The 11,877-nt window shown below is 45.3% G+C and overlaps 1 protein-coding gene across 1 annotated transcript in view; it reads left to right on the top strand.

The window, feature by feature from the left end:
- The window catches only part of OGG1 (8-oxoguanine DNA glycosylase), a 28,902-nt gene extending 17,624 nt beyond the window's left edge, over positions 1 to 11,278 (top strand). Inside the window, exon 7 of the mRNA XM_070776253.1 lies at positions 1,398 to 11,278. Within this exon, the coding sequence (XP_070632354.1) occupies positions 1,398 to 1,433 (36 nt within the window). The 3' untranslated portion in view covers positions 1,434 to 11,278. The remainder of the gene's footprint in view (positions 1 to 1,397) is intronic.
- Positions 11,279 to 11,877: the final 599 nt, after the last annotated feature.

Raw genomic sequence — 11,877 nt, 5'->3', positions numbered from 1 at the left:
CTCCCAGGAAGTAGGGGTGGGCCTGGACTGGAGCCAGCCAGAGGAGCCAGCCTGAAGGCCCCCGACTCCACCTCCATCACGACCCAGTACTGCCCCCAACTTTTGAATTCCCACTTTTTCCATGTGGAAATGGGGAGTTGTGCTTTTTCCATGTGGAAATGGGGAGTTAGTCACTCGGTCAGTCGTGTCCGACTCTTTTTGACTGTAGCCCGCTAGGCCCCTCTGTCCATGGAATTCTCCAAAGAATACTGAAGTTGGTAGTCATTCCCTTCTCCAGGGGATCTTTGCCACCCAGAGATGGAAGCCAGGTCTCCCGCATTGCAGGCAGATTCTTTACTGTCTCAACCATGGGGAGAGGATGAGGCTTAACCCCAAGTCAGTTTCAACTGGCTTTTCCCTCTCTTATCCTCAAGACTGTGTTCTAGGGTAGTCAGTTTGTTATGCCTATTTTACAGGTGAGAGAGGAAGATGGCTGAGGTTTCTAGGACGACTTAACCTGGGTCACACTTTGTCTCCCTGAGTCTCAGTTTCTTCATTTGGAATATGGGAATAGTGATGACTGACTCAGAGTTCTCCCGAGAATTCTATGAGCTGATGAATGTGAAGTGCCTGGAATACCATTGGGATTTAAAATATGACAGCTAAAATTTACTTTTACTTTAGTATAAACAGAAGTATAAAAGAAGAAGGCTGAGTGCCGAAGAATTGATGCTTTTGAACTGTGGTGTTGGAGAAGACTCTTGAGAGTCCCTTAGACTGCAAGGAGATCCAACCAGTCCATTCTGAAGGAGATCAGCCCTGGAATTTCTTTGGAAGGAATGATGCTAAAGCTGAAACTCCAGTATTTTGGCCACCTCGTGCGAAGAGTTGACTTATTGGAAAAGACTCTGATGCTGGGAGGGATTGGGGGCAGGAGGAGAAGGGGACGACAGAGGATGAGATGGCTGGATGGCATCACTGACTTGATGGATGTGAGTCTGGGTGAACTCCGGGAGTTGGTGATGGACAGGGAGGCCTGGCATGCTGCGATTCATGGGGTCGCAGAGTCGGACACGACTGAGTGACTGATCTGAACTGAAGTGAACTTAGTATAAACAGAGGCTCAGAGAAGGGACCTGATTTGTCTGTGAATAGGGGGCTAAGCGGCAATTTCCTTCCCCCACACCTCCTTTCCACTGGTTAGATTCTTTTACTTGTCAAGTGACAGAATACCCAATTAAGCCAGCTTCACCAGAGAGAAACCTAGGGCTTAACATAGCTGAAGCAAGACAGAAGGAAGAACACCATGGCTCAGCGTCTGAGACTGGAACTGGAGACACAGTACTTGTAGAATTTGCTTCCTCTCATCTCTCCTTGTCTTGATTTTTCTTTACACTTCGGTTTCCTTTCCTCTGCAGAGTGATCTCCTCTACCTGGCAGCAAGCATGGTGTGAGAGCCCCAGCTTTCCAACTGAACCCAGCAAAAGAGGAGCTACACCCGGTTTCGTATATCAGTCTCAGGGAAGGACTATGATGGGCTCTGCTGAACTGACACGCCTATGCCTTTAGCCCTGTACCTGTTGGCAGAGGATTAAGGTATTATAAAGGGTAAATGTACTGTCATGGGCAACCCCACCAGAGCCACAAGGAGTGAAGACGGCTATATTGCCCAAAGGAATAGCAGTGCTGGGCAGGCACAACCAAAATCCATCCCAGTCCTGCTCCCATCAGAAAAAAAAAATCAGTTAATATGTTTTGTTTCTTACTCTTCCAGACTTTTTATAATGTGTATACATATACCCATTTCCTCCTATAGCCCCCTTCTCCAATGAGCCCCCATCTTCAATGAGCATATTTCAAGGTACTAAAAAAGTAAGTCAAGGAAAGTCAAAATACATGGAAACAAGAAAAGAAAAAAGTAAAGGAAGTAATTCCCTTTTCTCCTTTGTAATTAAAAAAGGACTAAACAGCTCAGACATCGCTATCAGTTCTTGAATCCAACAGAAAATTAACCATTAGATGTGTGGTCTTCTGAGATTAGAGAAAAATGGAAGAAATCACAAGGAAAAGATGGACAGGCTTATATACAAACATAAAAACCTTTTTTATTGAGGTATAGTTGATTTACAGTGTGTTCATTTCTGCTGTACAGCAAAGTGATTCAGTTCCGTTCAGCTGCTCAGTCATGTCCAACTCTTTGCAACCCCATGGATTGCAGCACACCAGGCTTCCCTGTCCATCACCAACTCCTGGAGCTTACTCAAACTCATGTTCATCGAGTCGGTGATGCCATCCAACCATCTCATCCTCTGTTGTCTCCTTCTCCTCCCGCCTTCAATCTATCCCAGCATCAGGGTCTTTTCCAGTGAGTCAGTTCTTTGCATCAGGTGGCCAAAGTATTGGAGTTTCAGCTTCAGTGTCAGTCCTTCCAATGAATATTCAGGACTGATTTTTCCTTTAGGATGGACTGGTTGGATCTCCTTGCAGTCCAAGGGACTCTCAAGAGTCTTCTCCAACACTATAGTTCAAAAGCATCAATTCTTCAGCACTCAGCTTTCTTTGTAGTCTAACTCTCACATACACACATGACTACTGGGAAAACTGTATATATATATATATATATTTTTTTTTTATATCCTTTTCCATCGTTCTTTTTATATTCTTATCCATTTTATCATAGGATACTAAATACAGTTCTCTGTGCTATACAGTAGGACCTTGCTGTTTATCCATTCCATATATAATAACTTACATCTGCTAACCCCAGCCTCCACTCCACCCCTCCCCTCCCTGCCTCCCACTTGGCAACCACGTCTGTACCCTGTGTCCGTGAATCTGTTTCTTAGACAGGTTCATTTGTGCCATATTTTATTTATTTATTTATTTATTGGCTGTGCTGTGGCACAGTTTGCATGACTTTAGTCCCCGACCAGGATTTGAACCTGAGCCACAGCAGTGAAAGTGCCAGTTCCTAACCACTGGACCAGGGAATGACCAGGAAATAAAGGACAGAAATGGTATGGACCTAACAGAAGCAGAAGATATTAAGAAGAGGTGGCAAGAATACACAGAAGAACTGTACAAAAAGATCTTCACGACCCAGATAATCACAATGGTGTGATCACTGACCTAGAGCCAGACATCCTAGAATGTGAAGTCAAGTGGGCCTTAGAAAGCATCACTACGAACAAAGCTAGTGGAGGTGATGGAATTCCAGTTGAGCTATTCCAAATCCTGAAAGATGATGCTGTGAAAGTGCTGCACTCAATATGCCAGCAACTTTGGAAAACTCAGCAGTGGCCACAGGACTGGAAAAGGTCAGTTTTCATTCCAATCCCAAAGAAAGGCAATGCCAAAGAATGCTCAAACTACCGCACAATTGCACTCATCTCACACGCTAGTAAAGTAATGCTCAAAATTCTCCAAGCCAGGCTTCAGCAATACGTGAAGCATGAACTTCCTGATGTTCAAGCTGGTTTTAGAAAAGGCAGAGGAACCAGAGATCAAATTGCCAACATCCGCTGGATCATGGAAAAAGCAAGAGAGTTCCAGAAAAGCATCTATTTCTGCTTTATTGACTATGCCAAAGCCTTTGACTGTGTGGATCACAATAAACTGTGGGAAATTCTGAAAGAGATGGGAATACCAGACCACCTGACCTGCCTCTTGAGAAATTTGTATGCAGGTCAGGAAGCAACAGTTAGAACTGGACATGGAACAACAGACTGGTTCCACATAGGAAAAGGAGTTCGTCAAGGCTGTATATTGTCACCCTGTTTATTTAACTTCTATGCAGAATACATCATGAGAAACGCTGGACTGGAAAAAACACAAACTGGAATCAAGATTGCCTGGAGAAATATCAATAACCTCAGATATGCAGATGACACCACCCTTATGGCAGAAAGTGAAGAGGAACTAAAAAGCCTCTTGATGAAAGTGAAAGTGGAGAGTGGAAAAGTTGGATTAAAGCTCAACATTCAGAAAACGAAGATCATGGCATCCGGTCCCACCACTTCATGGGAAATAGATGGGGAAACAGTGGAAACAGTGTCAGACTTTATTTTTCTGGGCTCCAAAATCACTGCAGATGGTGACTGCAGCCATGAAATTAAAAGACGCTTACTCCTTGGAAGGAAAGTTATGACCAACCTAGATAGCATATTCAAAAGCAGAGACATTACTTTGCCAACAAAGGTTCGTCTAGTCAAGGCTATGGTTTTTCCAGTGGTCATGTATGGATGTGAGAGTTGGACTGTGAAGAAGGCTGAGCGCCGAAGAATTGATGCTTTGGAACTGTGGTGTTGGAGAAGACTCTTGAGAGTTCCTTGGACTGCACGGAGATCCAACTAGTCCATTCTGAAGGAGATCAGCCCTGGGATTTCTTTGGAAGGAATGATGCTAAAGCTGAAACTCCAGTACTTTGGTCACCTCATGCAAACTGTTGACTCATTGGAAAAGACTCTGATGCTGGGAGGGATTGGGGGCAGGAGGAGAAGGGGACGACAGAGGATGAGATGGCTGGATGGCATCACTGACTCGATGTATGTGAGTCTGGGTGAACTCTGGGAGTTGGTGATGGACAGGGAGGCCTGGCATGCTGCGATTCATGGGGTCGCAAAGAGTCAGACACGACTGAGCGACTGATCTGATCTGATCTGATGGCTAAATAGTATTCCATTGTATATATGTACCATGTCTTCTTTATCCGTTCATCTGTAGTTGGACATTTAGATTGTTTTCATGTCTTGGCTATTGTGAATGGTGACATAGGAGTGCATGTGTCTTTTTGGATTAGCTTTTCATCTGGGTATATGCTCAGGAGTGGGATTTCTGCATCTTATGGTAATTCTATTTTTAGTTATTCTGAGGACCTTCCATATTTTTTTCCATAGTGGCTGTACCAACTTATTTTGGAGGTTCACTCTTGTCCACATCCTCTCCAAAATTTGTTATTTGTAGAGTTTTAATGATGGACATTCTGACCAGAATGAGGTGGTACCTTGTAGTTTTGATTGTATTTCTCCAATAATAAGAGATGTTGAGCATCTTTTCATGTGCCTGTTGACCATTTGAATTTCTTTTTTGGGAAAATGTCTATTTAGGCCTTCTGCTCATTTTTTGATTGGATTGTTTTCTGTTGTTGAGTTGCATGAGCTGTTTGTATATTTTGGAAATTAAGCCCTTGTCGGTTGCATCACAATTATAAAAACATTCTTAACCTCTGTTGTTGGAAACAAACAGACAAACCCAAAACTCTACCTTATTCCAAGATCATAGCTAACAGTAAAAGGCAAACTTCTGACTGAGGAAATGTTTTAGTGACAGTGGGTTAATATTTCTATTATGTAAAGAATACATAAAATTGATAACTAAGAACCAATAAATGGTCAAAGGAGACAGACAAAACACAATGAACATGGAATATTCTCTACCTTGAAAGTAGTCAAGGAAGTACAAATTAAAAGAAGAAACCATTTATAGCTGATGTTAGTGTGAGCAATGGGTACTTCAGTATTTCTGGTGGAAAAATGACTTGCTAAAAATCTTTCTTTTGGAAAGCAATTTGGCAGTACGCATCAAAAGCTTAAATAATGTCCAGCCTTTTGACCCAGGAATTTCTCTTCTGGGAATCAATTTCAGGGAAATAATCCTAAATTAGGGCAATGGCAACCCATCCAGTACTCTTGCCTGGAAAATCCCATGGATGGAGGAGCCTGGTATGCTGCAGTCCGTGGGATTGTGAAGAGTCGGGCACGACTGAGCAAGTTCACTTTCACTTTTCGCTTTCATGCATTGGAGAAGGAAATGGCAACCCACTCCAGTGTTCTTGCCTGGAGAATCCCAGGGACAGGGGAGCCTGGTGGGCTCCATCTATGGGGTCGCACAGAGTCAGACACAACTGAAGTGACTTAGCAGCAGCAGCAGCAGCCTATTTAAGAGAGTTTTCCTCTCCTTTTCCAGACATTAGGTCCCCAAGGATAGCACTCTCAATATTATTTCTCCTTCCATTCTTGAAGGTCCACAAGTTCTAGTTGAGCCCCACATTTGGGGTTTTCCCTCTGCCTCTGTGGTGCCTACCCCTACTTTCTCACCTAGGAACAGCCTATCTTTAGAGGCTCAGAGGTCCCTCTACTGTTTACCAGATCTCACTAATTTCTCTTGGCTAACCCAGGCATATTCTAGGGCACATATTCTTGGCCTTTCGCTGATTCTCATCCCACAGTACCTACAATTTTGTATGTGATGGTGCTGGCCAGCCCAGAGAGGGACGTTTAGAATAAGGCCTCTAAGGTCTAAGACCTGGCTTACAACACTGGCTCACCACCAGCTATCTGATCTGGCCCTTCCCCTTTCTGTAGCTTAGTTTCCTCATCTGTAAAATAAGGGTAATAGTATTGCCTGCTCTGACATAGGGTTGTTGAAAGGAGCAAATTCACGTACAGTGCTTGGCACCACCCTAGCTTGGGGGTCCCTTGCATAACCATTCTTCCAGAGTTGTTTTAACAATATGTCCTGAGCTTTCATCAGAGGTTGTGATAAGAAATCACCATGTGAAACTCAGTCTCCTTTTCCTGTCAAATTTATGGAGAATATTATCTACATATGACTCCAGTTGAAAAATTTTGCCAGCACGACAAATTACTAGAATTTTTGTCAGTAAAACTGGGAGATGCCCTTTACTCTGATATCAAATGTTCTGAGACTGATGCATCATATTTCCATTTTGCACTGTAGCTTCCAGGAAGCTTAGAGCTAAATCTAATGGTTAATGACCATGACTCCATTAAACCAGATGGGCTTAACTTTATGAAACTCATTAGACACACCCTCAGTTATGTTTTCCCAAATTCTTTTGAAAAAGAAAGAGACGAAGGGAAGAGAAGGAAGCAGGTATAGTTTGAAAAGAGGGCTTGGCATGCCACTTACTTTATCAACTAGAACATAGGTTTGTTTCTCTAGGAGACACCCAAAATAATTGTGACTTAAAATAGAAATGTATAACAATCTGTTACAGCAGTCTCAGGCTGGTACAATGACTACAAGGTAAGAAGAATCCTAACTTTTTGTCTTTTTACTCACCTGTTTCTATGGGGTCTTGGACCACATGTTTTGAGAAGCGTGGCCACCATGCCTCATCCCAGCAATGGGGAGAAGGGAACATGGAGGGCACAGCCCTTGAGACTCAAGACCTCATAGTAACACACATCTCTTCCACTCACATCTGTCAGCTGAAACTTGATCACATGATCATACCTAATTGCAAAGGAAGCTAGGATATTTAGTCTTTCAGACGCACATGTCCAGCTAAAAATCAGGAGTTCTATTACTGTAGAAGAAAGGGAGCATATATTTGGGAGGACATCTGCCAGTTTCTGCAACATCCTCCATCTCAGATGTGTTCCTTTGCACATGATTGCACTCCTGTCTGATGCAGTTTCACCCTCACCCCCTCTTTTCAGTGCAGCCTCCCTGCTGCTATCAGAGTACTTCCCATTTTAGGGTGCTGTTATGGCACTCCCCTGTTCACAAACCACCCCTGACTCCCTAATGCCTAGAAGAATGATGCCCAGACTATAAAATGCATCAGGAATCGCCTTAGGGCCTGCTGAAACAGACATCTGGCCCCCCACCCCTGGAGCCCTGCTGATTGGGTAGATCTGGGCCATGAGAATTTGCATCATTATTAAGTTCCCAGATGATGCTGATGTTGCTGGTTCAGGAATCACACTTTGAGAACAACCACTGACCTTAGGAATAAAACTAGCGAACCTTAACCTGCCATTCAAAGCCTGTCCCAGCCTGGTCTCAACCTACTTTCGGCCTCACATCTCATCCTGCCCTCCCCCTCCACACATCCAGGGCTCCAGTCACACTCAAGTTCTCACCTCTCTCTAAGCAAAACAGCTGTTCGCACCTCTGTGCCTTGCTGTTCCTTTTGTTTGGAATGTCTTCTGACCTGCAACTTCTTTTCCACATTCTCCCCGAAGTCTTTCCTGACCCTCTAAATGAAATGGAAGTGTTAATTGCTCAGTTGTGTCCGAGTCTTTGTGCCCTCTTGGACTGTAACCTGCCAGACTCCTCTGTCCATGGAATTCTCCAGGCAAGAATACTGGAGAGAGTAGCTGTTCCCTTCTCCAGGGGATCTTCCCTGACCCAGGGATCAAACCTGGGTCTCCCAACATGGCAGGCAGATTCTTTACTGTCTGAGCCACCAGGGAAGCCCTCTAACCCTCTGGGCTGTTATAAACCAGTCTCTGTCCCAAGTCTGTGCATATTTTATACATTCTTCTATCTGCTTTTATTGCCTTGTGTTTTGGTTGTCTGCTCAGCTGCCTCCCATTGTCACCCACATAGCTTTTAGCCAGGGTAACAGGATCACTGAGTAAGGAAACAAAAGTATGAATGAGGAAATAAAGGCAAGTAGATGGAGCAATCCGAGAAGGCAATGGCACCCCACTTCAGTACTCTTGCCTGGAAAATCCCATGGACGGAGGAGCCTGGTAGGCTGCAGTCCATGGGGTTGCGAAGAGTCGGTCACGACTGAGCGACTTCACTTTCACTTTTCACTTTCCTACATTGGAGAAGGAAATGGCAACCCACTCCAGTGTTCTTGCCTGGAGAATCCCAGGGACGGAGGATCCTGGTGGGCTTCCGTCTATGGGGTCGAACAGAGTCGGACACGACTGAAGCGACTTAGCAGCAGCAGCAGCAGCAGATGGAGCGATAAATGTTTTTATGAAGTGAATAAAGAGAAAAAGCAATGAGTGAATTAATACATGAACAAGTGAATTTTGGTCTGTTTATGCTTAGTTCTCTCCTTTGAGTCCTGAGCCACTCATCAGGAAAGGAATTTATTCTCTGACCATTTTCCCATAAACTTCCAGCCATTGCTTCCTTCTTTTTTTTGTTTAGCTACACCCTGTGGTTTGCAAGATCTCTGTTCCCCTGCCAGCAATTGAACCCAGGGGTCACAGCTATGAAAGCTCAGAATCCTAACCACTAGGCCACCAGGGAATTCCTCATTGCTTCCTTAGCAGAAGTCATGTGTGACCTTGCATCCCCCAGTCAGTTCCCAAGAGTGCTGGGGAGGCCTGGGGACCCATGCTAGGTCATGGATGGGTCAAGCCCACGTACTCCACTTCTACCCAATCCTGTTCTCACTCACTCTGGTGTTTCTGAAAGTTAGTTGTAAGGCACTGGGGACTCAGGGTAAACAATGTTAGTGGACGATTTTCAGGGCCAACACACAAAAGACTTTTTTTTTTTTTTTTTTACCAAATTGGTGATAAGGGATCAATATCCTTTCCAATTAAAACTGTAGCCTAGGGAATTCCCTGGCAGTCCAATGGTTAGAATTCCACACTTTCACTGCTGGGGCCTGGGTTCAGTTCCTAGTCGGGGAACTAAGATCCCACAAAAAATAAAAACATTGGAGCCTTGAGGTGCCAAAACGAATCTCCCCCTCCTCAAAGGGAACCCAGCTTTCCCCAGCCCCATAAAGGAGGCCTTCTCCAGCTCTAATGGACATGGGTGGCCATAAGAGCGACTCCCTGTCCTGTTGTCGTTGTCACCCCTGTCAGGGATCGTACTAGCAGGGCTGTAACCGTTCTTGCACTGAGGCTGTGCAACCTTCTTGAGCCTGGATGTCCTCCTCTGCAAGGTAAATGTTACTCCTCGCCTTGTAGGTGTGTAATGAGCATCATATAAGACATGGAGCAAAGGGCCAGCACAGTACCAGGCAGAAGGTAGATGTGCAATAGAGAATAACTAGAATTCTCACAACCAATCCTTCAAAGTTCCGTTTTTTCCCTCGTGAACTAGGCCCAGTCAGTCTTCTAGGGTTTTTCCTTCTACTTATAATGTCTACCTCCCTCTCTCACAATTCTACCTCATCTCGGGACCTCGGCTGCCATCCTTCCTCCTCCACAAAATCGTCGCTGTTCCTGGAACACTGTGCTAATGACGCCTACTATACTTATGGTAACGGACATGGAAACGAGCAGTAACTAAGAACAGGGGGTCTGTAGGCAGGGCTTGCGTGTATTGCTGTAGAGGTTGCGCACCACCTAAACCTGAAGTACCACACGCAGACTCTAAGGAAGTGGGGCCCTAATGTGCTGCGTCATAAAGAGACTCTGCAAGTCAAACTGAGCTTGAAACCATGCTCAACCACTAATCCGCTACTTGAGCAGGCAAGGTATATCAATTCCTAAGACTTAAGTTTCCTCATCTGTGACTGGGATATTGTTAGTACCTACATGCGGGATGTTTGAGAAGATTCAATAGCTTAAAAAGTTTAGCAGTGCCTTGTACAAGGCCGAATTTATTGAGCACTTAATTTTAGAAATTAAGTGTGGGTGTTTCTCTCTGAGAAGCCTGCACAGAACCGCAGGGCAGTGAATCACTGAAAATCTGCAGCAGCACCTCCCCCGCCCCTCCACTGCCACACAGCAGGAGGCAGAGCCTCCCTCACACTGTCCTTTCTCTCAGGACCGCACGCCACCCTTCTTTTTGCCAAAATACACTTTTATTAGTCACATCTTTTCTAGTTGACAAATGACAAAGCTCCAAAGTAGACTAGCGTAAGCTGAAATAAACATTTGTGGGCGAATATAACTGAACTCCAGTGGAGGATCCAGGGCATCAGCTATATCGTTCGAGAGCTCTGTCTTCCATCTCCTGGCTCTGCTTCCTGAATTGGCTGTATTCTCCGGCAGACTTTTCCATGTGGCCAGAAAATGGGTTACTGGGTGGTTCAAGCTTATATTCTGTGTTTTTTTCTCTCAAAAGAGAAGTCCTCCTTTCTTTCAGCATCCATAGAGCAGTCTTACGGAAGGCCTCTGATTAGCCCAGCTTGAGTCACTTGCCCACTCTTTGGACCAATCATTGTGGCTAGAGGGATGGCAGACTGAGATTGGCCGTTCTGGTGTCACATGTCCACCCTCTTTTGACAGCCCACAGAGCTAGGTGGAATGGGAAAAAGGCAGTTCTCTAACAGGAGAGGTGTTGGCCGTATAAGAATGTTGGCCATCCTGGCCATCCTCCTTTAAGGCTCAGTTCATAGGTCACTTCCTTAGGGAATCTCTGCCCCCCCACACCTCCATGTGGACCTCAACCTTCCCACAGTAAATTGCAAATTATTCTCCGACTCTCTGACATCATAGTTTAGGAACAATTGGAGACAGAGACAAGAGTCTGTTTATTCATCTGTTCTACCCTGTCTCCCCACTACCTTAGGCTTAGTGGGGAAGCAGACTCCTTTCTCATAGAGAGTGGTTTAAACCCATTAGAGTCATCCCAGGTCATTCATTCAGGGAGAACTTTCTGAAGATATCTGTGGCCACAGGTAACAACATCTCAGCTCAGGGTGGTTTGACAATAAGGACATTGTGTTAGCTAGGGGTTTGGTGCTCCGGGGGCAGGGTGGCATCCACCAGGGTTCAAGAATGGGCATGTAGGACCGAGATTGGGCTGGTGAGACCTAATGGTGGCTGGGAAAGGCTTCTTGCTCTTCGGGGTGGGCCGTGGAAGCCAGCTGATGCCTTCCTGCCCTCTTGTGCTGGACAGAAATAAGGAAGCATTTGGCCTCCATCAGCTGCTACTGGCTGCCACTGCACAGCAGGAAGGGAACCTACTTCAGACAAAAGCTGACACCATGGGAGTGTGGAGATCCCTGGCCCTTTGGTCAACCCTGGTGGATGCCACCCTGCCCCCAGAGCACCAAACCCCTAGCTAACACAATGTCCTTATTGTCAAACCACCCTGAGCTGAGATGTTGTTACCTGTGGTCACAGATATCTTCAGAAAGTTCTCCCTGAATGAATGACCTGGGTGAGTGGCCACAGGCTGAGAGCCATCGAGCATGCCCTAGTCAACTCTGCCACTCCACCAGTT

Source organism: Bos indicus, chromosome 22, assembly GCF_029378745.1.
Source record: "Bos indicus isolate NIAB-ARS_2022 breed Sahiwal x Tharparkar chromosome 22, NIAB-ARS_B.indTharparkar_mat_pri_1.0, whole genome shotgun sequence".
NCBI lineage: Eukaryota > Metazoa > Chordata > Mammalia > Artiodactyla > Bovidae > Bos > Bos indicus.
Note: the sequence above shows the minus strand (reverse complement) of the source record. Positions and strands in the feature narration are given on the sequence as shown.